The sequence below is a fragment of the Taudactylus pleione genome, unplaced genomic scaffold (assembly GCF_031769625.1).
Source record: "Taudactylus pleione unplaced genomic scaffold, aTauple2 ptg000637l, whole genome shotgun sequence".
Lineage (NCBI taxonomy): Eukaryota > Metazoa > Chordata > Amphibia > Anura > Myobatrachidae > Taudactylus > Taudactylus pleione.
In genome coordinates this window covers 4,254,377-4,281,227 of record NW_028285039.1, presented here as the reverse complement: position 1 = coordinate 4,281,227, position 26,851 = coordinate 4,254,377, and the positions used below count along the sequence as shown (strand labels likewise).

Here is a 26,851-nt window from a genome sequence, read left to right as displayed (position 1 = left end):
GGTTTAGAAGGAGCCCCCAGCCTGCGAGACGATAGAAAAACAGTAGTAGAGAATACTTAGCTTACAGCTAATGAGTGAGAGACAATGATAAATAATTATGCTGAAACAAGTCAAGAAAGTGCTTATAGCAAAGTAGTGGCTAAATACATTTCTATTATTCACCATAGCAGATGACATGGCACCCATTATCACTATAATCCGTGCACTATATCATCTGCCTCAGCCATAATATATGTTTACATCTGCATTACACCTGCGGGTGCCAGGACTCATTTATCCATTTTAACCTAAATGTCTGGACTGACATTTTCCTGTGTTACTAGTGCTTGGCTATGTGTTTCAGTCCTGTGTAATTCACTAGTTATTTCACTAAGTTTAAGGGGAGCCATAACTTCCAACTTGTGTTACTGAATATAGAGTACATACACATACATATTCCGAATAAGCACAATTTGGGTGCACAAATTATATACAAATCACCACTGTACAGTATTTGTGCTAGAGGTGGAATATGTAACACGTCTTAGTAAACACTCTATGGATGTGTGATCACAGCATACTGTAATATATGCTGCCAACTACTCCCTCAAAAAATAACACAAGCGATAAGATTTCCCATTATTATAGAGACATGGAAACTATATACTGTAACATAAACATAAACCAAATCATCATTATCAACTATATTATTATTATTATTATTTATATGGCGCCACAAGGGGTCCGCAGCTCGTTACAAATATATATCATCAACCATAATTATATAAATGTACCTAAAACAACTGTATTGAATGATACAATCTCTTTGTCCTTCCCATCATTGTAAAAGGCCAAATGCCAGATTCCAACATCCAAGTACTGGACAAACACAGCTTCATTCTGCACCAGGGTCTGGATACTACGACGCTCTCTCGGGGCTTCTATGACACTCCACTTCTCCTTGCCGTCCAAGCGCTCCATAAAGTCATACTGTAAGCAGAGACAATTTCAGGATTAGTTTCACAAGGTGGACATTATAATAAAAGAAATATATAAATGAAAAATACTTGTCGAATATATATTTATTTCAAACACATAAAAAAATGTTTCAATAATTTCTCTGCTAGATGTAATTAGAATCTTATTACATAATTAAATAACTGTAATCAGGTCACACAGTGCACAGACTCATTGGGACTTGCACAGTTGCACTGAGTAAAGCAGGGGTGGCCAATTAGCGGCACGCCAGTTGTTATTGAACTACAAATCCCAGCATGCTTTGCAACATTTTTAGCATGGCCAAATAGCAAAACTGTGGCATGGCATGCTGGGATGTGTAGTTTTACAACATCTGGGGGGCCGTTTATTGCCCACCCCTAGAGTAAAGGGTGGAATTTAAGCGCTCTATTTTTGTCACTTTAGATACTTTTACTTTTTTTTCCTGATGTATCTGGGTGGTGGTTGTGATTCTGGTTACCATATTGTATATAGTAAATAACTATGGGGTCTATTTACCAAGCCTACGAAACGGAAATAAAGTACCAACCAGCCAGCTCCTAACTGTCATTTTTCAACACAGCCTGTGACATGGAGCTGATTGCCTGGCACTTTATCTCTGTTCACTTTATCTCCAACCAAGGCTTAGTAAATAGACCCCTGTACTCCTTTTGCAGATTTGAACATGAGCAGCGTGTACAAAAAATGTGATGCAAGACAGCAAAGCAATATCTATCAAAACCTAAAAGTAAAAAAGAAGATAATAAAACCCAAATAAATGTAGTATATAAAATTTAGAACAAGCAAGCTGTACTAATTACGGTGTGTAAGTTTAAATATATTTTATTTATTTAATTACAAAATAATTTAATATGGGCATACAATATTGTAATGCATTAGACTACCTTCTCTTAACCTTCAGGTTGCACTGTTACAATTACTGTCTACAAAGAGCATTTTGGTGAGCAATATATCTTTCATTATACACCAGTGGAAACTGTGCAGTCTGTAAAATATTAAAAATAAATCTTACAAATGTACAGATAACTTTTGATTGATGTTTTCATTTTCACACAGTATATGTAGATTTTTTTCCCCCTCTTTCTGAGTGGTCTTTAATCATGCGTGAGTAAATTCCAGTAATTAATTTATTCTGAATACTTACCCAGTAATTATTTAAAATGTTCTCAAACAAGTTAAGCCTCAAAACTCAACCAGTTGGGGTTATTTAAGAAGGGCTGAGAAACTATGTTCTGTAACATGCTCTTATTTTCTTATAATATGTCCTTATTTTCCTTATCTTATTTTCTTTGTATTTAAAAGAATATAATAACAGTAATTGTATGTGTTTTTTAAGTATTACTAGTATATATTATAGGTCTTCAGTGCCATTTGCATGTTTTAGTATATACATTTAACAGAATTTACTTATTTGTGTAAGTGGTTTCACAGGTTTGCAAATTTCATTGTGAAACAGAGCAAAACTACTTTGAATATATCTTTTGTCAGAGCTCTAAAGCAGGAAAAGCTGTATCACATTGCCATGCCTGAATGATGAATCTATTAGAAAATTCATATTAGTAATAAGCCATGGTTCCCCATTCAGTAGTACTAGAAGGAGGGTAATGTGCTGTTAACAATACATTAGCTTAAATTCAAGTGAATGGAAGTCAATGCACTGCTAACTGTGCATTAGATTTCACAATGAATAATCCCCAAAGTGGATTTGTACAGTATTCTATAACTACTGTTTTCCATCTAGAATAGTGACACAGGGACACAGGAACAATTGTCAATCTACCTATCTATCATATACATACAATCAGAAAATGTACATAAAATCAGTTTATTCACACAACAGCAGGACATCAGCAACGTTTTGAGACCTATTAAATATTTTTTTCACCATTTTTCACCATTTTTTTAATTGTTTTGTAATCTATCTATCTATCTATCTATCTATAGATATCTTAGAATGTAAGCTCTCGCGAGCAGGGCCCTCTTCCCTCACGTGCTTCTTCGTGCCTTACTTTAACTTTCATTTACAATGGCACCTAAAACCTGGTTACTGACACCCTGCTGCTTATTTAGGTGTTATGCAGCAATGTATAAATCATGTACTTGTCCTGCATTGTCTGTACTGTTAATAACTGTTGTCTTGTGTGCTCATTTGTTTGTGTACTTTGTAAGGCGCTGCGGAACCCTTGTGGCGCCATATAAATAAAAGATAATAATAATAATCTATCTATCTATCTATACATACCCAGCTCAAGTTTTGCAATGTTGAAAGTGTTAGACCTTAAAAGTGGTGTGCGCTACTGTGCAGTCTCCAACAATATGGCGCCTCATGGTATACTTCAGTTACCAAGATAGCCACCAATACAATATCTGCGCATGCTCGGCGCCATCTTGTTCACTATGTATGAGCGATACAGTGGAGGATGGCTGTCTTCCCCTTAGCCCCTGAGATAAACACCCGAGTATGACCGCTGTTCCAGCGCCTGCACCATTGCCACAATACCTGAGACAGTCACCGCCTGGAGAGCTGCCTAACCCTGCTCTACTACAAGCTCTGCTTCATGCTCTGGACATCCGGTTTAACAGTGAGTACTGCTGTACACAATAAACCACACAACCTGGTTAAGTTCCACTGGACTAGTCGCTGGAGTCATCGTTATTGCCAAACTACTGCCTAATCTTCCATCTACAGAGAATCTTTTTAGGGTCGACCCTTGCCTTGTATTTGCACCACACATTGGCCCTCATTCAGGCTCATTCTGAATGAGGGCGGCCTCTTCCTTTTTTTTTAGTGTGGCCTCCTGGTCACTAGCTAAGCTGTGGGTTACCACCCACAGCTTAGCAACCGACCAGGTTGATGGTCGCGATGGTGAACACCATCGCGACCATCGGGGCTTGCGACGAGACCCTAAGGTTGGGTCTCGGCAACCGCAAGCCCCAGGGAGCTTCCTGCTCTGATCGAGCAGGAAACTCCCCGCTGACATCACTGATGATGTCAGTGCGGCCTCCTACAAAACGGTAGGCGTTCCTTAAGGAACACCTCCGTTTTGGAAACCACCCCCCGGCCCGCCTACAAAACGGGGTGAGCTGTCAATCAACATTGACAGCTGCCCCTTTTGTAGAGAGCTCCGGAGCGAGAGAGTTTCTCTCTTGCTCCGGGGCTTGCGCACACGCAGTGCGGCCACTGCGCATGCGCAGGACCCAAACATCGAGTCGGTTTGGAGCGATCAGCGCTTGCGACCGACTCTAAATGAGGTCCAGAGTTCCTCTGTCACCCTGTTTACCCAGGAAGAAGCATTTAATACAATACAATCTCTATTTGCTGTGCTATTCTGCTTGTCAAGCTGGTCCCTCAGGTACAGCAGGGAGGAAAGCAGCCCTGGGGAGACCAGTACGTAAGCTGCTGACAATTTGATCTGGCTATTGAGCTGAATTGTCAGCTTGAAAGTACACAATATAAGGTGTACTCAGGGCTACAGGAACTATGTAATAAGAAATAGGAATAAATGCTGCACGTGGCGCTTTAGATTAATATTGAAGTGCAGCTTCCTTAAGAGAAGGTGTGTGCATGTGTATACTATAGATGTTAGCTGACCCCTGTGTTTTGGATTTGGATCTGGATTCCTCTTCATGTTTTAGTTTTGCAAAATTTTATAAGAACAGCTAAAATCATGTATTTTCCGCAATCCAAAACCCGAAATTCACTATTTCCTTTGTATTTGTCTACTGTAAAAATGTAAGAACCAGTGCTTATTTTCTAGGAAAAAATGTACTGGTACTCACCTTAACTGCTGGAGGTCCTGTGGCCAGGTAAATGTCTCCCTGGTTTATTAAGTACCTGACATTGACTAGTCTGGTGATAACATTTCTAGGAAAGAGTGTTACAATATACTAGCAATGACAGAAGTTCTCTGCCTCCAGGTAAAATAGGTGGCCGTACTCAGTGCCATCATAAAAAGGGGATGTAGTTATTATCCTGACTGTCAGGATGCCGGAGCTCAGAATGCCAGCAGCGGAATTCCGACACCAGTCAGAGTCCCAGCGCCAGCATCCCAACCGCGGCATCCTGACCACCGGCATCCTGGCAGTAATTATTGATGTTAGGGGGAGGGTCACAGTTAGCCACTAGGGGGGAGGTTTAGAGTTAGGCTGTGGGGGGGGGGGAGTTGGGTTTAAGCTATGGGGGGAGGGTTAGGCTGCGGGGAGGGAAGGGTACTGGTAGGATAGAGGAAGGGTAATAACCTCTATCTATCGGGATTGTGACCCAGTCAGGATGCCGGCGTCTATATTCCGACCGCCGGGATCCCGAGTGCCGGCATCACGTACCCAACCCCAAAAAAGCACGGTTAAGAACTGATCATTTTGTTCTTGGCGCCATTTTCATATACTAGTTTTCCATGCCTGCAAGCTATTATATTTCTCTCTGTCCTATAATCCTCTTATATCCCCTCATAGTCCAGCTAAAAAAGAAATGTGGCAACATGGCCAAAGTATAGGTTGGGCCAGTTTAAGAGATATATCCTCTAACAGCTGTCAAAATGAAGCAAATGCAGGAAATGAGAACCCCCTACATTCCCATGTATAATATACAGAGGGATGGCATAAACAATTTATTTTTTACTAAGCACCATAAAGCAAAGACAATTTTGGAGGTTATAGTGGCTTTAATTTATACAGAATATTAGGAAATCATTTACCTGTGTAATTCGTAACGCATTCATTACTCTAGTTTATATATAATCCATTTGCTTTAATTACTGCATTTTAAATAAAATCATAAGTAGTATACATTTAAAGATAATTTAATAGAAGACAGGGCTCCAAATAATTAGGTACACTGAAATTCTCTTTCACAGAGAGGTGTTATATTTCACTATAGCCCAGTTATAATTACCAGTTGCTCTATTCTATTCAATAGATACATAGATTTAGCACAACTATCCTGTAAAAAAATCAGTAAAATATGCCGGTAGTTTCAATACATCATAAAAGTAATTTCACAACTGAGAGCTTTGTTAAAAGTTTTTTGCGGAAGTGCCAGTGATTGAGTCATAAGAGAATCCTAATTACCCTCTGACTTCACAATGGTCCCCTTGAAATTATTCAGATTTATAGCTCATTACTGCAGCTGTACTGTGTGACTACTTTTACTGCAAAGCTGGTGTAGTAGCTCTTCAAGTTCAAACAATGAATCACTGCCCCCATGAGCTTACAATCTAATTTGGGTACTTGAAGCATAAAAATTCAGAGATAATTCTGAACAGACCATTGTCTGGCCATTTGTCAAGAAATATGTCCTTATTATACTAATAATAAAAATGTAAAACATAGGAAAAATAAAACTTGCCTTAAAAATTTGAAATACATTAATAAATTACATAATACTAGTGTCAAATAGGTCTCAATGGCTAGCAACTAAATGCTCAATAAAAAGATATACCAATAAGGGGTCTATGTACTAATGATCGCTGTGCTATTTAAATTTTTAATGAAAATATAACCACTATGTACAAAGGGGAACTTGCATGGACAGCGGTTGCGGTTGTTATATCCTCGGCATATTGTAGTCTTTAACGTTTGTGAGAGATTTCTCCAGGGGAAGCTGACACTGTGCATGTGCAGTGTCACCCTCCGGGGCTGGCGGGGGCTGCGAGAGAGAGAGAACCATAGGCTGACAGCAGTTTACGCCATCTGCAGATGGTGTAAACTACCAGGGCTAAACTCTGAAAAGCTCTGCTGTTTGGAGTTAAGTACATAGGGGGTCAGATCGTAGTCCCCATTGATAATAAAGGGGACTGCGATCTGTAGTGCTAATTAGCACTTTGTCAGAGATTTCAGTGAAATCTCCTGCATTGTGCCATTAGTACATAGGAACAATACATAAAATTATGCAGAAACTCCAGTTTCTGCATAATTTTATGTAAAAAACAGCTTGATACATAGGCCCCTAAGTGGTTTAAAAACAATATTATAGCTATAATAAAAAGATTGCGATCTATATTCAACCTCACTTCCTCTTTTGGCTTCAATTTATGAAAAATAAAACCACTTTGCATCCTTTCGCCTATGACCATGGAACGCTGCCTCCTCGTCCCTCACTCTCAGGTCCTGATGCTGTAGTAGCCTGCGGCTTTCTAGCCAACAGGGCACACTGGGAGAGCTGGAGAGCACAGGCTCACTACTGCTGCTGTAGTATAACGTGGTTCCAAATATCATGTCACAGAACAGCATGTTCTACAAAGGGTAAGAAAAAAGGACCACTGACATTATTTTAACAAATATATCAAATATTATTTCATTACTATATCTAGTATCTAGTATCTTAATTTTAGTCAGACAGTGAACATTAAACCATCCAATTAGATCCGGAACATATTTAACTAATATATTTTAACTTTATAGTTCTGTACATGTTCCTATTTTACCTTCAATAATTATATAAAAAAAATATTTGAAATGTTCTCATGCAATTTGTTAGTGATATTTGACATAATTGTTATACAGTGCAGAGAAAGAGGGTGTCATGTTTTTCTGCCAACATTCATGGCCTATTCACTAAGGTATGATGTTACTCCAAATCTTGGTTTCTGTCTTGAGCTGGGTACACATTTGTTGATATATCGTTTGTTCTGAAGAAGAATGATATATCACTAATGCATCGGCAGGTGTGTACACCCGATATGTCTGTGAACGATGCTGTTCACAGACTTATAAGGTTGGCCTGGCAGCACAGCCAATGTCAATTTATCATCCAGATGTATATCGGTAAGTTTGGCTGTGTGTACGGGTGATCCAACGACCATCCATTGGGCCTGATTCAGAGACAGATGCAATGCCAATATTTTTGCAGAATGAGCGATTGTTGGCTATTGCGCATGTGCGCACGCGCAGCGATTGCATTGCGTTTTCTCTCGTACACAGGAACCGCTCGCAAAGTGAGTGACAGGTAGTCAGCTTTTGGGGGCAGTAACTGGAGGGTAGTTAGAAAAACGCAGGCGTGTCTGACCGTTTAAACACCGTTTCATGGGTGTGCATACAGTCAGTTAGCCAGTATGTGAGCTCTCTGTGTGTCATGAGAGCTGTGTGTCACGCTGTTGTACATCATCGGACAGATATGAGGAGGCAGCAGAGGGCGTCCCTATGCTCGGCTGTGCTTTGGAGGCATTGGCATATTTAGCAACTGCAATCTGTGAGAGTATGCAGTTGCAGTTGCATTAGTGTAAATCTCTGATTCAGGCCCACTGACCGCAGGACTCGCCGACACGAACATCACAACTGGGTGGGCAATGTTAAATGCCTTTCCAGTTGTGATATCTGGCCAGACATATTTAGCGGCTGATTGGAAAGTGTGTATAGCTTTGGCTCGCTCAAGTGTGCACTCAGCATTATTTGCTTACCACAATGATATTCTTTCCTGACCGTTGGATAATGATATAACAGTAGCTGTGATGTGACCCCCTGGTGCTGCTGACTTAGGTCAGAATGGTGGCACAGTAATCCCACCAAGGGTTTGTCTGTGGTATCATATAAGTTGTGTTATCCCTGTCTTTTATTATTTTTCTTCATGCAAAGTCCAAAAGCGCTAGGAAATATTTTTTTATATTTTTTGAGAGGACATGGCCACGACTATCCGGATCTGGTGGCCAATCTTGGTGGCCCTGGATGTGTAGGGAATTTCGACTGTACAGTAAGTTCCAATGAGGCACGTACTGATATGAATAATTATTACAATAGCAACTGAGTGCTGCCTCATCCTGTACAAATATGTAAAGTGCTTTCAGTACACTCAGGAGAAAGGAGCTATATGGACAGAGAATTATTATTACATTTCATAGGTCTTAGTGTATTTATCCTGGGGAGAAGATGGGCCTGGTGACCTACTGTACGTACATTATCTGTGTATTATAAGCCTAGTGTTACTGAATGCAGTTAGCTGCAGTCTGATGATAAAATCTAGTCAGTACAGTTATTCTGATTAATTCAGCTCTAATGAACCTATTAGTGTTTTACCAGTGGCAGAAAAATAAATAGTTTGAGTGAGTACTAAACAATTTAACAGTAAGTTTGAACATCCATAGCACCATTATCATTGCAAATGCCAAAATTATTCAATTTAAATGTGACTTGCAGAGTAGAACTGCCAGGAGTCTATGTGAAAACTGGTGGAAAAATGAAGTTATGGCAGGCACTTATGTTTTGTCATTCAATGCAACTATCAGTATTTGTCACTGAATATGAAAAAGGCTTCCCGTAGTGCCATTACAAATACTATACACGCTGTAATAAAATGGTGAAATATTTCAGGGTGGGTGAGGCACTTAAGAAATCATCACAAGATACTTTAGCAATAGTTTAACTAGGCAAGTACAATCATACTCTTCTATTCCAGAAAATACATAATAAATCTGAAGAAGAAACCCTTCTGTGCTTCATTTGGTAATGTATGTATTCCTATATCAGAAAACGTCTCCTCTTGTGGTGGTGCACAGTGATTCTACTAGAGCTGAATACAATCCTGGCTAATTTCACACAACTGTATATAGTGACATAGCCCAGCATTTGGTATCTTGCAAGTTGTGTGAGAACGACCCAGCTTTGCCATATTGCTGGCAAATTCTGGTGCTCACAAAAGGGCTGTTGTGCCTGACATTGTCAGAGAGTTGGTTTGGTCTCCGAGGGGTCTATTTAGGTTCCTTTGCAATTTTGCTCCAATAACTGAAAAAAATGTACTGCCACTATTTCAATCAATCAAATTTGTTGTCACTTCCACATTAAAAAAATGTATCAGCAAAGTTACAATGCAAATACTCACAGCTTAATAAAATGACATTAAATATACACAGTTAAGAATTTAAACTAACAATCGTGGTTGGGAAGAAGCCATTCCACAACCTGCTAGTACGGCACCCAATACACCTAAAACGCTTCCCAGAGGGCAATAGAGAGAACAGAGAATGATATGGGTGGCTAGGATCAGCAATCATCTTATTCGCTTTTAATAAACACCTTTTAACAAAAATTTCTTCCATTCTAGGCAAAGATTGGGCCAATGGTTCTTTCAACTGCTTTAACCACCGTAGCTAATGATCCACGGTCCGAACATTTGGAATTCCCATACCATACAGTGATGGAATATATTAAAGGACTTTCAATGACACAATAGTAACAATTTACAAGAAACTGCCTAGGTAAAGCAATTGTTTAGAGTTTTCTTAAGAAGAAAAGGCTGTGCTGAGCCTTCCCAACTACTTTTGAAATATGTGAAGACCACGAGAGATCTTCAGAGAAATTAATTCCCATGAACCTAAATTCACTAACCCTCTCTAGTTCTGAACCATTCAAGAATAAGGGTCGAGGGGCAGTTTTCCTAGTTCTCCAAAAATCTATCACCACCTCCTTGGTTTTCTTACTATTCAAAAGCAGCTTATTTTCATCTCCCCCTTTTACAAGATGTTTAACTTCCTCCCTGTAACTATCCTCATCCCCGTCACTAATCAAACCCACTATCGTGGGGTATCATCTGCAAATTTTACAATAGGATTGGATTCTGCAATTGACACACAATCCGATATGTACAAGGAATATAAAAGGGGACTTAGTACACACACTTGGGGAACTCCTGTATTCACTTTAAGTGGAGATGAAAGTAAGTCACCTCTCCTGAATGACAGAGTGGTCAGTCAAGAAATCCAACAACGTATTAATCATAGCCAATTGCCCGTAGCTTTGCAATTAGTATAGAGGGCACAACAGTGTTGAAGGCTGTAATCTACAAACAACAATCTTACATATGAATCTCTATTCTCTTGGTGCTCTATTTACTACAATCCGCATTTGTAATGCAGATTGTAGTGTGATATTATCGACTGAATTTGCATTGCGAATTCAGGCAATATCACAGGGAATTACTACAAATCCCTTGCAGGGACAGAGCTTGCGATAAAGCTCTGTCCCTGCAAATCCCCTCCGCACACTAGTCACGGTATTTTCGCAAAAAATACAGTGACAAAGTGCCTGCGAAAGAGCCGACCGGCCTCCGCTGCTACCCCCCGGCGCTAAGCTAATTGCGACACCCCCCCCCCGCGACCCCCCTCCCTTAATAGCACTTACCTGCAGTCATCGGTGCTCCAGTGATGTCTTCAGCTGATATCCCATACTACACTGGGACCCGATCACCTGATGACCGGTCCGCAGTGCACCATGGGAGACCAGCTGACCGGAGGGAGAACATCACCGGAGCCCCGACCACCGGTCCCTGGAGTCAGGTAAGTACATTTTTTTTTAACTTTTTTTTTTAGCAGAGATCAGCTTGCAGTCTGTTTACACCACACAGCTGATCACTGGGACCGACTCCCGGCTCTGCTCTGCCTTTTAGAGCAGAGTAGGAGGCCGGTAACCAGGGGAGACCCTGGATAACGCCACCTCCAGGTGGCGTTATTATCACAGGGCTTTCCCAGATTTTTTTTACAATTTACTTTTAGTAACTTTGGTCGGATCACATTTCCCATTACAATTATGGGAAATGCGATCCGCTTACTAAATATAAGTGATACTTAGGGGTTGGAGTAGAATTTATGAATTCTACTCCAATTGCCCTGTAATAACTATAGGTGATACTAAAATAATGTGAAAATGGTGTGAAAACACCCTTTTTCACTTTATTTTAGTAAAAAATAATGTTAATGTGAGATAGAACTAGTGTCCATTGTAGCACTCTGCATCTATTTACACCTGTGCAGTTCCTCTTTCCTGCCTGGGGTGTCGCTCTATGCTCTGGTGATTCTAGCACACAAACTGCTGTAAGGCAGCATTTTGTTGCATCAACTGAATGTGCTAGAAGCACCAGAGCAGAGAGCGACACCCCAGAGGAAGTGCACAGGTTGTGACAGGTGCAGGGTGCTAGAATGAAGACTATAGAACCTTATGGAGAACCATATGAGCTGCATTCTCAGTTGATCTATTTTGCCTATATGCAACTGTATGCCTTTCTTCAAGTTCAACTGAGCTAATATGTAAGCTACTCTATGCTTAGATCTAAATGACATCTCTAGCTGTTAACAAAGAACGGACCTCACCATCCATCCATGATTTCTCATTTGGAAATACCCAAATTGCCTTTTTGCATGTAACACTTACTATACTTCTCTAAAACATTCAAGTCACCCCTGAAGACAGTAACTTTCTTAATAACGGGTCTGGACCAAATAACCAATATACGATATGTTGGAACCAAAAAAAGGGAAAAATTATCCGACTGCCCAATGTGGGGGCATAAAAGGGTCTTATAAGCATCTTTGATGTTTGTTTATACATGGTCCAATGTATTGTCACCACACGTGGTAAACTCACATTCTGCATAAATGTAGGAATAACCGACTTCAAATTAGCATGATTAAAGGCACAGTCTGGATGTACAGTCTATTGGCATAGTACAAGATATCCATGATTACATTAGCCTGAGGCGGAATATATACTGCCACCAGAAAGACGACAGAGAACTCCCGGGGCAAATAAAACGGCCTGCACTTTAATAAAGGGAAGTACAAATCAACCAAACAGTGGTTCTCAATTATAACAACATCTGTACACCTGTCATTGGATGTATACACAAAGCCCTCCACCTCTTTTCTTTCCGGACTCTAAAGTTCTATCAATTACACAGATGAGAGATTCAGTTTGGGGCCATTTGCAAATCTTCTCATGGTGGGAGTACTACTCTGCATGCAGCTGTCCGAGTCAGGGGTGCCGAGAGCGGCCATGGCCCTGGGTACTGAGTAGGCATGGGCATTTCTGGGGAGGTGTGACCACAACCTCTAAGAAAATGTAAAAACAGGGGAGGCCACCAGTTGCTCAGGGGGCAGTAGCAGCTGCACAGGGGGACATTTGTCCCCCTCATCAGTACTGCAATGGGGGACAATTGCCCCCTGAGCAACTAACCCAGGCCCTTCTAACCAGCCTGAGCCCGGATAATTACTACCCACCACCACCATCCCCTCCCTGCACCCCTGGGCCCTGTGAATGGTAAAAGCTAGTCTACAGTCCAGCACAAAATATTACACTTTCGGGTTCTGATCCAGATGTCTGCACATGTGCTGCCATCAGATCTACCTCTATCGTCATACCAAGGTAAAAGAGCTACATAGAAATAAACAGAATGGTGATAAGTGCTGTACATACTGTAGTATTGTTAATCCAAATGTGGCAAAACAAACTTTTCTGGACTTTGTATTGCACCAAGTCTGCATGATCCAGGGGTAATTAGATATTTGAGGTCCCCATAGCAAACATTTGGTAAGGGTCTGGCCCCCATGCATTAACCAATAGGGAAAGAGAACATGCATATGGGATGCCCTCCCTCCCTCCATCACCTTTGCGATGTATAGCAGATGCTCCCCCTATAACTACAGTAGCTATGCCTGTGTGATGTATGTTAGACTATCTTTACTGAAATGTATTTCCCATTTTAGCCAGCCCCCAGCCCCCAGTCCCTGCTGTATCAGATTGTAGCCATGTTGTTGTTTTACACATTATCATGCAGGTGTAAAAGCCTAGAAAAACTGCTAGAATTCCAACAGACAAGCCCATCCATTAATATAGTATTACTATGAATCATTTCTCAGGCATCAAAAGGAGGACTGCCATAAAAAATGTAATACATGACGGAATTGGTGGGATTGGCAGTAAGGATTGTATTTACTATGCACATTAATCAATAAATTTGCAGGACCCCAGATGCTATTCATTCGATCAGATACAGAGAGGCCATAGTTAAAAAGAGAATCTAGCATTTTAAATAGACAAAGCCTGGTTATCTTTAGTATGCGTGATTGAAATTTAAAAACATTAAAACATACAAAATGAACATATAATTGTGTAGTGTATGAAAGGATTAGAAGTGAACACAGTAGTTGCATTCCATCACAGTTGCAAAATAAATTATTGACCAGGCACTTGGCTCATGGATTTAAGTTAAGACTTCAGCAGTATTATTACATGATACATAAATATGAAAGACAGAGAAATCACTAGCACAACCTTGGTGATACTATTCGGGCAGTGATCAAGTCAGTGATCGCTAAATATTACAATATGATGGAGAGCTTATATATCATATATCAGAAACCTCTTAGCTGGCCATTTATTCAGCCAGTTATTTAGGCTTTTTCTTGCCTGAGACAGCTCTAGCCAACCAATGTGAATGCACAGCAAGGCAATGGATAAGTAGGCATCTGTTAGGTGTGTTTCCATAATGGCAACAAGAATCTTTAGTGCTCAGCAAATAGGTCTGTCTGGTCTTCATGTGTTCATTAAACAGACACCTGCATTTATCTCACATGAATCATTTTGAAAGTGTTCTTGAACACAAATCATAATTGTCACTGAAAGCAAAACACACTCAGAAATGAGAATCATTCTTTACATGCAACTTACTTTAACCTTTACTTAACCAAGTAATATGGAACGTGGTAATTGATTTAGTGTAGTGTCAACAGCAAAAACAGAATAGTGTCACTACCTACTACAACAGTGGTGTCAAACTTGGGCCAGCCAGCTGCACTGGAACTACACATCCCAGCATGCACTGCCACAGTTTTGCTCTTAGGGCATGCTAAAACTGTGGCAGTGCATTTTGGGATGTGTAGTTCCACTGCAGTTGGATGGCCCGAGTTTGACACCACTGTACTACAAGATCAACACACTGATCTCTTACTGCTGACCTGACGGGCTACAGGCTGTTTATCTGCCCATCCAATACAAAACTGTCCCTAAATACAGTAACACCCATCAAAAATATTTCTAATTTTATTCTACATGCTTATATATAAGGATAACTCATGGTGACCATTTTTGCCAGAACATACCCTTTTTTCATGGTATAGCTTCAGTCCTGTTGGTTTGCCAGTTTGTCCCATTCTATTACAATTATAACAATTTGAACATACATTAAAAATATTTACAACATTCAGATAAATAAAATAAATCATGATGAAAAGAAAAAAATTGTTTAGAACAGCAGTTCTCAACAAGGGTCTATTAATACCAGCCCCCCCCCCAAGTCTTGCATATTACCTTGTGCTGGCAAGCGGGTCCCTCCGTCCTCCGTGGTGCTATCTTTCCAGTGATACATATTCGGGAAGATGGCACATTTGCACAAAAGAGCGACAGGCTCTGGCACAGTGCCAGAGTCTTTGCTTTCATTGAGTGGTGCTATAATCCCAAAGCTGTCACTGGGAATATGGAGCCGCGGGGAGGAGGAGGAAGCCACTTGCTGACACAAGGTAAGTATACTATAGATGCAGGGTGTGCGGTGCGAGGCCCGTGTGCACAGCACATGCTGCACCCAATATAAATACACCTATGGTTGTCATCTAGTGGTGCACAGGGGCAGGTAGTATTCTAGTCCTGAGCTAGCCACCTGCACCTGATGAGACTAATGGGGAGATTTATCAAAGCTTGGAGAGAGATAAAGTGGAGTATCAACGAGTTTTATCATACGCAACAAGTTTTAAAACTCGTTGCGTATGATAAATGGTGCTATAGCCAATCAGCTCCCAACTGTCATTTTTCAAACAGATGTCAGTTTGGAGCTGATTGGCTGGAGCACCATTATCATAAGCCACAAGTTTGATAAAACACATTGATAAATGGGCCCCAAAGTACCAAACAATCAGTTTCTACCTGACATCTGTTTGAAAAATGACAGCTGGGAGCTAATTGGCTGGAGCACCATTTATCATACACAATGAATTTTAAAACTTGTTGCGTATGATAAAACTCTTTGAGAAATGGGCTTCTAAATCTCTTTACATATTGTCTCTCTCCAAGCTTTGAGAAATCTATCCCTTTGTCTCTGCTTTACAAAGGAGAGAAAGAAGAGAGGGAATGGTTGCAGCTGGCTTCCATCTCATGTGACTGCAACAGAGCCAATCAGAGGAAGAGGAAAAAGTGTGTTTTACACGTGATCTGTCTCCTTCCACGGCAGGCCATGGCTGTGCTGCTGTTGCTACGGAGGTGTTTTGAGATTTGTAGCATGTGGGTGTGTGTAGGGCATATTGAGGATTGAGATATATTTTACTATGCACATTTTTTTAATTAAAGCACATTATGGGGCCTATTCATGATTTTAATTATCGGACCCCGGGAATTAACATTCTAACTTGCCCGGGCTGTCGGAGCAATTCATCATTGCACCGGCGTGGTGACAGCTGATGCGAAATCAGCTGTCCCCACAAGCGGCATCACTGCTTCTTTTCGGAGCCGTGAATCTTTTCACTGCTCCAGTGCGCATGCGCGACCTACAGGTCATGTATACGCACAAGAGCCCCGACATCTGGCGAAAGGAGCCGGACAGGGGAGGAGGGATCCGAAAAGACCCATCTTCACAACTCGGGAAGGAGCGGGATGTGAATGCTACTGCACCCAAGCTCTGAAAATATTATATTTTCGGAGCTTGATGAATTCTGTCCCCGTACTAGTGTATGGGGACAGCGGGCCATTCCGCAAAAGGAAGGAAAGCAGGAGATATCTGTGATACTAGTGTATGAGGACAGCGGGCCATTCTGTAAAAGGAAGGTAAGTAGGAGATATCTGTGATACTAGTGTATGGGGACAGCGGGCCATTCCACAAAAGGAAGGTAAGTAGGAGATATCTGTGATACTAGTGTATGAGGACAGCGGGCCATTCTGTAAAAGGAAGGTAAGTAGGATATCTGTGATACTAGTGTATGAGGACAGCGGGCCATTCTGTAAAAGGAAGGTAAGTAGGATATCGGTGATACTAGTGTATGAGGACAGCGGGCCATTCTGTAAAAGGAAGGTAAGTAGGAGATATCTGTGATACTAGTGTATGGGGACAGCGGGCCATTCCACAAAAGGAAGGTAAGTAGGAGATATCTGTGATACTAGTGTATGAGGACAGCGGGCCATTCTGTAAAAGGAAGGTAAGTAGGAGATATCTGTGATACTAGTGTATGGGGACAGCGGGCCATTCCACAAAAGGAAAGTAAGTAGGAGATATCTGTGATACTAGTGTATGAGGACAGCGGGCCATTCTGTAAAAGGAAGGTAAGTAGGATATCGGTGATACTAGTGTATGAGGACAGCGGGCCATTCTGTAAAAGGAAGGTAAGTAGGAGATATCTGTGATACTAGTGTATGGGGACAGCGGGCCATTCTGTAAAAGGAAGGTAAGTAGGATATCTGTGATACTAGTGTATGAGGACAGCGGGCCATTCTGTAAAAGGAAGGTAAGTAGGATATCTGTGATACTAGTGTATGAGGACAGCGGGCCATTCTGTAAAAGGAAGGTAAGTAGGATATCTGTGATACTAGTGTATGAGGACAGCGGGCCATTCTGTAAGAGGAAGGTAAGTAGGATATCTGTGATACTAGTGTATGAGGACAGCGGGCCATTCTGTAAAAGGAAGGTAAGTAGGATATCTGTGATACTAGTGTATGAGGACAGCGGGCCATTCTGTAAAAGGAAGGTAAGTAGGAGATATCTGTGATACTAGTGTATGAGGACAGCGGGCCATTCTGTAAAAGGAAGGTAAGTAGGATATCTGTGATACTAGTGTATGAGGACAGCGGGCCATTCTGTAAAAGGAAGGTAAGTAGGATATCGGTGATACTAGTGTATGAGGACAGCGGGCCATTCTGTAAAAGGAAGGTAAGTAGGATATCTGTGATACTAGTGTATGGGGACAGCGGGCCATTCTGTAAAAGGAAGGTAAGTAGGATATCTGTGATATCTCCTGCTTTACCTACTTGATAAATGGCCCGATAACTTAATTTTTATAATTGCAGGTAAAAATTTTCATTTTCACCTGCTTTTGTAAAAATTAAGTGATGCTGAATATTTCCATATGTTAGTTAAAGTCATGATATATACTTACAATTTTATTCTGATTTAGAATTATTTACTGTGTTATTTCAGTCAAGTTAGTGCTGCAGGTATTTATTTTTGTTTTTATACTTCCAGTTTTAGTTTTGCAGAGGATCACATTTCCCTGCTTTGCAGCTGCTCCTAAGTCTTGAACAATTTATCAATTCACCTGAACAAGTGCTTTTTATTGTTTGTTTGTTTTCTTATACAAATATCAGGTGTCCTGTTATGGAGTCTCAGAATAATGGTTACCCTGCGATAACTACTACACTTTTATTTACTGTTTTTTAGATGCAAATTATACTTTGTATTTAATGTGGGGTACACACTTATATGACAAATCGTTAGATCGGCGAGCCATTGACCGATCTAAGGTTTTTCCAAGGATATAGACAAACCACCTTGTGCATACACACTTACCATTTGGCCGCCCAATATGTCTGGCCATAAGAACTAGCTGTGATGTCATTATCGCAGGTTCCTGTGGCCAGCATATGGGTTAGACAGTAGCGTGCACACACTAGCAGATGTGAAAGAGGCTAGGAAGATGCAATATATCTGTGAAAGACGTCAAATATTTTTTTTCTAAAAATGTCCCCAAAATTGTTGATTTTTTTTAATCAAATTATGTAATAAATAGTTAATTAAACATAATTCAGTAGTTTTTTTTAAAGAAATATGCTAATATTTTAACAAAATGATACTGAATCAATAGCTAATCCTTATGCAATCTGATAAAATGGGAGGCAATCGGGAAGCCGACTGCCTAAATACCGGCAGCCGGCTTCCCGACTGTCTTATCCCGGCAAGGGTGAAATGCCGGGCGTCTAGATGTAGACCCCAGCTGTCAGGAGGTTCCTACTGCAACCGAGGGGCTGGCAACGATTAGCTTCTGGCAGGCTTCTTCAACAGATGCGACCATGTCAGGGAAAGCCCAGCCTGGCGTGAAAGGTCAGACTTGCCTGACAGGGGGCCAGAGTATTCCCCAGTGGGCCCCAGTAACTCTAAGCACCTTTTTCTACGTGGGATGGCAGGGACGACAACGGGTAATTATTTATTTATTTCAAAACCCTTGGACTCTCACTCAGTTTATCTGAGTATCAGCAGCAGTTGGAGGGAGGAGGAGGAGCCTTCAATGTCGGAAGGGTGGATGGCTGTGCACTGCCTGTGCCTCTGTAACTATCCTTGGCTGCTCAGACACGGTGTCACAGGGAGAGCAGGGTGGGCTCTGCCTGTGAGTGACCAGCGTGGGAGATTTGTAAGATGAGAGCAGAGAACAGCAGGAAGGCAGCAGCAGCCTGGAAGTGCCTGCAATCAGTCGGGAGAGAGGGGATCTGTGTGCAAGGTGAGTGTGGGTGTGTATACCTGTGGCTGATCCCATCCACCCCCAGCAGCTTGGTGTCTGTACCCCTTGGAGCAGCGCAGAACAGTACATTACACTACTGGGGAATAATGTGGTTGTCCTGCCCCATCTGTAAACCTGCAATTATATATCTCCCCAGCACCATAGGAGAGTTCTGACATTTCCCTGCCCTATGTGGGAAATAGAAGCTCTGTCTGACAAGCCATGGCTGTCAGTGTAAAAGCTTCTACACTGCATTCCTCTATTATATGCAATTCATAAGAATCCACCATGTTGACCTGGTCCAAGCCCTTTGTATTGCCAGACAACATCCATGTCCTGTGGTATCAGAGTCCTGTATGTAGATACAGTAGGATATGCACTTACTGGTTATACATGACTGACATGTAACACGAGTACTGGTTATACATGACTGGCATGTAACACATGTACCTTACTGTCAGGTAACGCACATAACGGTTATACACCCTACCGGCATGTAACACATATACTGGTTATACACCTGACTGGCATGTAACACATATACTGGTTATACACCTGACTGGCATGTAACACATATACTGGTTATACACCTGACTGGCATGTAACATATGTACTGGTTATACACCTGACTGGCATGTAACATATGTACTGGTTATACACCTGACTGGCATGTAACACATGTACTGGTTATACACCTGACTGGCATGTAACACATGTACTGGTGGTTATACACCTGACTGGCATGTAACACATGTACTGGTTTCACACCTGACTGGCATGTAACATATGTACTGGTTATACACCTGACTGGCATGTAACATATGTACTGGTTATACACCTGACTGGCATGTAACATATGTACTGGTTATACACCTGACTGGCATGTAACATATGTACTGGTTATACACCTGACTGGCATGTAACATATGTACTGGTTATACACCTGACTGGCATGTAACACATGTACTGGTTTCACACCTGACTGGCATGTAACATATGTACTGGTTATACACCTGACTGGCATGTAACATATGTACTGGTTATACACCTGACTGGCATGTAACATATGTACTGGTTATACACCTGACTGGCATGTAGCACATGTACTGGTTATACACCTGACTGGCATGTAACACATGTACTGGTTATACACCTGACCCGCAGGTAACGCATATAACGGTTATACACCCTACCGGCATGTAACATGGTTATTGGACCCTCAGCTTGTTGTAGAAGTGGGTCAGGATTGGACATCCGGAGCTGTAGCCCTTCACAGTGGGGGTGAGCTCAATTTTTAATATTCTGTTCTAGCAGTTGTACCTGGCTGACTGTTTATTTTTTCTTCACTCACTTCAATCTTTTTTTCACTCTCGTCCCTTTCTTTCTCTCTTGTCCTCATCTCTCTCTCTAATCTTTATCGTCTCCATCACTTTCTCTCTCTTGTCCCCATCGCTCCCTCTCTTGTCCCAATTGTTCTCTCTTTCTCTCATGCCCATCTCTCTCTCATGTGCCCATCTCTCCCGTGTCTCCATTCCATCTCGTTCTCTCTTTCATCTTCTCTTTCATAGCTTTCTCTCTTTATCTCTCTTTCATCTCTCTCTCTCTTACAATCTCCTCTCTCCTGTCTATTTGTATTATTGTATTTTGTTCTGGATACTGTTTTCTTATTAAAGTTATTTTATGCATTTAGGTTTGTTGTATTTGTAATTAAATATTTTAACCTCCTGTGTGCAATGGCAGTGGTGGTTCCATACCAACACACATCGTACTTTAATACCAACACACAGTGCAGCCCCTCGCCTGCATACAGTAAGAAAATAGCATATCCCCAAAGCCATTATGTGCATTGTTAGCACAGGCAGGGCTGCCATCAGAAATTTTGGGGCCTGGTACTGACAAAATAGGCAGGGCCTCCCCTGGGTATCGGGCAGACTTGGGGGTGATGCATCAATTGGTATGTAAATCAGGGATGGCTAGACATGGTGGATGGGGGGGGCACAGGGTATAGAAGGCTGGATATTAATGGGGGGGGCACAGGGCAGGAAAGGCCGGCTGGACTAGGGGAGAGGCAGGGCAGAGAAGGCAGGCAGGCAGGCTAGCTAGACATAGGGGTGCCGCAGGAAAGACTGGCTAGACTAGGACAGGGAAAACAGGCTATCTGGACTAGAAGGGGGAGGGAGTGCAGGGAAGGCTGGCTGAATTGGTGGGGTAGGCAGGGAAGGATGACTTGCTAGACTGGGGGGGGGCAGGGAAGGAATTCTGTCTGCACTGGGGGAGGGTGGGCAGGGAAGGAAGGCTGGCTGCACTGGTGGGGAGGTGGGCAGGGAAGTAAGGCTGGCTGCACTGTGGGGTGGGCAGGGAAGGAAGGATGGCTGGGATGGAGATGGCTAAGGGAAAGCTGGCTGAACTTGGGGAGGGGCAGGGAAGGCAGCATGGCTGGCTAAACTGGGGGAGGGCAGGCTGGCTGGAATGGGGGGGTAGTGCAGGGAAGGCTATCTGGACTTGAGTGGGGGCAGAAGACAGGGTCAACAGAAGTACCTGAGAAAGGGACCAGGTGGCAGCGGCGAGTAGTGTACCGGGCGGCAGGCGGAGAAAAAGAGCATCTGCGTTGCGGCATTTGAACTATGGAGCCGGTCATGAGCCAATCACAGCTCGCGGAACAGCAGCCAATCAGGAGGAAATGATTGGCTCGCGGCCAGCTCAATACTACTATTGAACTGGCCACGAGCCAATCACAGGTCGCGGAACAGCAGCCAATCAGGGGCGGCTGCTCCTGATTGGCAGCCGTTCCGCGAACTGTTATTGGATCGTGGGCGGCTCCATAGTAGTTCAAATGCCGCAGCAGCAGCACCACCAATGCTTTTCCTTGCCGAGTCGCCGCTGCCACCTGGGCCCCCTCTCTCTCCGGGCCCGGGACAGGAGGCCCGGCAGTCCCCCCCTGATGGCGGCCCTGAGCACAGGCTCATGTCACATCCATATATAGTACATTATACATATATATACATATATATATATGTGTGAGGCTGATTCTGAGTCAGATGATGCAGTGTCTGTGTGTTCGTCTTTTGCCGGGCGCACATCTGCGACTTTATGCAAATGTTGCAAGAAAGCCCGTCCCTGGTGTACATCTGTGCATCTGAATGTGCAAGGACTGAGAAACCCACTGCCAGCGGTCGTAGACCCTGAAATACTGATTGGTGCCTCTCCCTCTGAAGTGCCTGTCTTCAGTTCTTCCTTCCAGTTATGGTTGCACAAACCAGGGCATCAGATACTGGCTGCAACGCACGCTGCACATGGCAGACCTAACATACTCTTGCAGTTAGCGCAATGAGTATTGTACTGTATGATAGAATTGGTCTGGCTCCGTTATAAATGTTACCCCCTACTAGGGCACTCAGTATTGCCCATTTATTTAAAAGCTTTTGGCAGTGGGCCAGAGAGCAGCCTCGCACTGGTCAAAATTATATCCTGACCCCTTTTATTGTGCAAAAAAGAGTCACTCAGATGAGGTAACCGGGGCAGTTATTATTACCTTCTGCCGTTCTGGTGGCTGCCACACCTCTACCATTGCATTCCTCCTGTGGGCCCTTCATGCCCCAGTCCGACACTGCTGGTATGGTTATATCTGATGTGACCATGTCAGGCAAGTGGTTAAAAAGCAATATTGTCACTCTAAATCTAAAGGCTAAATCACCAAGATCTCGCAGATGCCTGAAACCCACTGGCTATTACTTACACCCCTGTGTCTTTCAGTTTGAGACATTTAATAAAGTAAACAACTCGGCCATGAAGATGAGAGACATTGGTGAAAAACAGAATTAAAAATGATAAGAATATCTATTTTATTAGTACAAATAGTTGCAGAAGGGCATGCACAAAGTAATACTTTAACCCTTCACTGCTGAGCCCACTTTGGGACTATATTTCTGCTGGTCACATTACGACATAATATCAGGAATTATTCACGCAGCACCAACACAAATATAAAGACTTTTTTTTTTTAGAGGACTTTAAACTTCCACAAAATAGGATTAGTTTGCTTCTTTTTCCTCTAAAGGCAAAGACAATCTACCCAAAAATGTCTACAATTGGATTTTCATAATAAAATCTGCACTTGAAAGTGATAATGCAGTTTTTTGAATATACGTCTGGGTAAAACATATTCTTTAAACTAATGTGGTCAACCCCTTCTAAAAACAGAAACATATGCTCTGTATATACTGGAAAGGGGGCCTTTGTTTTACCTGAAGCCAACTCACTCTTCATCCCTCGTCACTAGCTCTTGAATAGCTCTATATTGTAGTGTGTAGGGGCCTATAGAGTTCCGTTGAACAGCTTGGGGTGGCCTTCAGTAGTGCTCATAATCAGTGGCGGCTCCAGACGTGGGGCTGCAGCGCAGTCCAAAATTCAAATAGGGGAGTCACACCAACTGCCACCCCAAACACTGCCAAACATCACTGGCAGTTGGTGTGGCTCCCCTATTTGAAATCTGGACTGCGCTGCAGCCCCACCTCTGGAGCCGCCACTGCTCATAATGCTTCAGGGACACTTACCATGGTCCGGCTACAGGTAACAAGTGGGAGATTGGACTATCACATTGGTATATTTTAGGCTTTATAAAAATGTTTGTATAGCAATTAAAGACTGACATTGGCTGTCGTGTGCAATTACTGTTTCACTAAGCCCTTGTCAAGTAGATTACATAAAAAATAATTAGTAGTTAAAATAATGTATGCAAAGCATGTTGATCATTCTCAGCGTGTAAAAAGCAGTGGCCCACAAAATCTGTATAGTCAAGCACTAGTGATTAGACTAGAATACAAACTTTTTAGCTGTGTAGAAAAAAGGCTCCATATGGTGGTAATATGTCCTAGGATATGCTGATGTGTCTGAGCAGGAACGTACATGTATTTCAGTTAAAGAGCCACACTGCACGCGTGACATGAAAGTTTGAAGTATTTTTAGATCTAGTTTAGATATATTATACGCATAAAGATTTAGATTCATTTTTCTTGAATGTGCCTCATTGAAGACAGAACATGAACATTAAGGAACATTAAATGACAAACATCTAATTTGAAATAAACTGCATTGCTGCATATTTTTAAAGCTGACATAATTATGTATTAAGGAAATTATTTCACTGCCAGCGTTGAAGTACTGTGAACAGGATACATAAGGAGCATATGAGAAATGTCAGTCTAAAATGGATAGATCAGATTATCTCAATGATTTACTAAAACATATTTATTGTAAAGAACTCTTTGTGAAGCACCATTATATATTTTCTGCTCACTTTAACCACTTGCTTTAACTGACAGTTGCATCCCATGCTACCACAGCCAGGGCTATAGAGAACCGGCCCAGGCTCGGGGGAAGGGGACGTGGGCTAATCTTGGGGAGGTGTGGCCACGCCACCTTATAGAAAACCCCCACCTTTTTACAGCGCCGCAAAACGGCACTGCATGCTGGGGAGGCGGTCACTGTGAGCAGAGGTGTAGCGTGTAGCCAGGGAGCATGTGTGTGCTATGGCGCCCCCTCCCAAGAGTTCCGGGAGGAGGCGTGTCCAGCATATGGGGTTGAATTAAAGGGAAGTAGAAATAAACATTAAGGGCAGTATCGAACTGATGTGTGGAGGGCTAGATATATTCCATCCCCTTAAAGTAATTTCACTAATAAAAGCCACTCCAGCCTTCAGCCCCCTGCCACTCCAGCCTTCAGCCCCCAGCCACACCAGCCTTCAGCCCCCTACCACTCCAGCCTTCAGCCCCCTGTCACGCCAGCCCCTTGTCACTCCAGCATTCAGCCCCGTCACTCCATCCCCCTGCCACTCCAGCCTTCGGCCCCCTACCACTCCAGCTTTCGACCCCTGCCACTCCAGCCCCCTGCCACTCCATCCTTCAGCCCCCTGCCACTCCATCCCCCTGCCACTCCAGCTTTCATCCCCCAGCCACACCAGCCCCCTGCCACTCCAGCCTTCAGCCCCCTGCCACTCCAGCCTTCAGCCCCCTGTCACGCCAGCCCCTTGTCACTCCAGCATTCAGCCCCGTCACTCCATCCCCCTGCCACACCAGCCTTCAGCCCCCAGCCACACCAGCCTTCAGCCCCCTGTCACTCCATCCCCCTGCCACACCAGCCTACAGCCCCCAGCCACACCAGCCTTCAGCCCCCTGTGACTCCAGCCTTCAGCCCTCTGTCACTCCAGCCCCCTGCTACTCCTGCCTTCAGCCCCGTCACTCCAGCCCCCTGCCACTCCAGCCTTCAGCCCCGTCATACCAGCCCCTTTATACAGTATATCAGCACCCATTATATATCAGGGTCGCCAACTCCCCTCCCATCACTTATTGTAGCAGGCCTATATCTACTATAATACCCATTATTACACCCCTCAGTTAGTGTCCGCATTATCTATCAGTGCTCCCCCCCACTGATTACAGCAGGCCAGGCCCCATCCCTTAAAAAAACTAATAGCCACTGACAGTATAAAATATATAAGTGCTTCTACTCCCCCACCCCCACTGATTATAGCACCAGTATTAAATATAAGCTCCAACCCCACCGCCCCCCCCTCTCCTTAGATACATCAAATATAAAGTGCACTGACTAACAAAAAGGCACCGCGAAGCCAGCACTCACGTCTGTGCAAACAGCATTCTAGAACCCATGCGCTTGGGACCAAAGTGCAAAGAGGAAAACTTAGTTCTTGCCCCCGAGCACTATTTGGCTGATCTCTACAAGTGCAGAGCAGGGGGGACTGATCATCAGTCCTCCCTGACACACGCTGAGGGGGTAATTCCCATGGGAGAGAGGGCTCTACTTGCACTGGGGATGGGGGAAGGGGGAGTAATGCCAAAAATACCAATGTGGCTACATATCTGATACTGACACAGAGCGCACAATTTCATTCCTTATTCATTGACCAGAACGTGAAATAGGTAATACTCTATTTAGCTTGCCAAGAAATGTACTTAGAAGTTGTTTTTATAAACACGTCTGGCAATCTATGCCATTAACTTAAATAGACTGTATACTGTAGGAGGTGTGACCTATCATTTCTTGAAACCACAGTTCAATCACTATAAATCAAATCAATATACGACTAAAAATACAGAATTATATTTTTCGCTTTTTTTGTGTTTTTTTTCTAAATAAATTCCTTGGTAATAAACCATGCGCATGTTGAAATATTTCTATAAAGTAAATTATATACTATATATAATTTTATATATATAAAATAGAATACTAAATATGCACTAAGACAGCCTAATTTATTAATATTCAATTATAACAAATTTTAATTAGTCTCAAGTAAAGTCTCTCTGCCAGCAGAGACCAAAGAAAAAGTTTCTATAAATAAAAGACTTGAGGAGCGCTAGATATTTTTCCTTGGTTTCTCACCAATAATTTGATGATCATAAATAATTACGGATAATAGGTACCAATATAGAGGTGAGGGATGATTTACAAAATTAACTGTTCCCAGAGTATGGGGTACTAACAGGTTTATGCTCATAAAAATATATTTTAGTCGTATAATTTGTATTTCTGAAATGTTATACGTATTTTAATACATTTGTATAACCAGGTTGGTGTACTTTGTAAATCATCCCTCACCTCTAAATTGGTAC

At 42.5% G+C, this 26,851-nt stretch overlaps 1 protein-coding gene across 3 annotated transcripts in view; it reads right to left on the bottom strand.

The window, feature by feature from the left end:
• Positions 1–26,851, bottom strand: part of TENM2 (teneurin transmembrane protein 2) — a 2,186,131-nt gene that overhangs the window by 437,673 nt on the left and 1,721,607 nt on the right. For all 3 annotated transcript variants that reach the window (XM_088454943.1, XM_088454942.1, XM_088454944.1), the window contains one exon: positions 774–969. In XM_088454943.1, the coding sequence (XP_088311069.1) occupies positions 774–969 (196 nt within the window). The remainder of the gene's footprint in view (positions 1–773; positions 970–26,851) is intronic.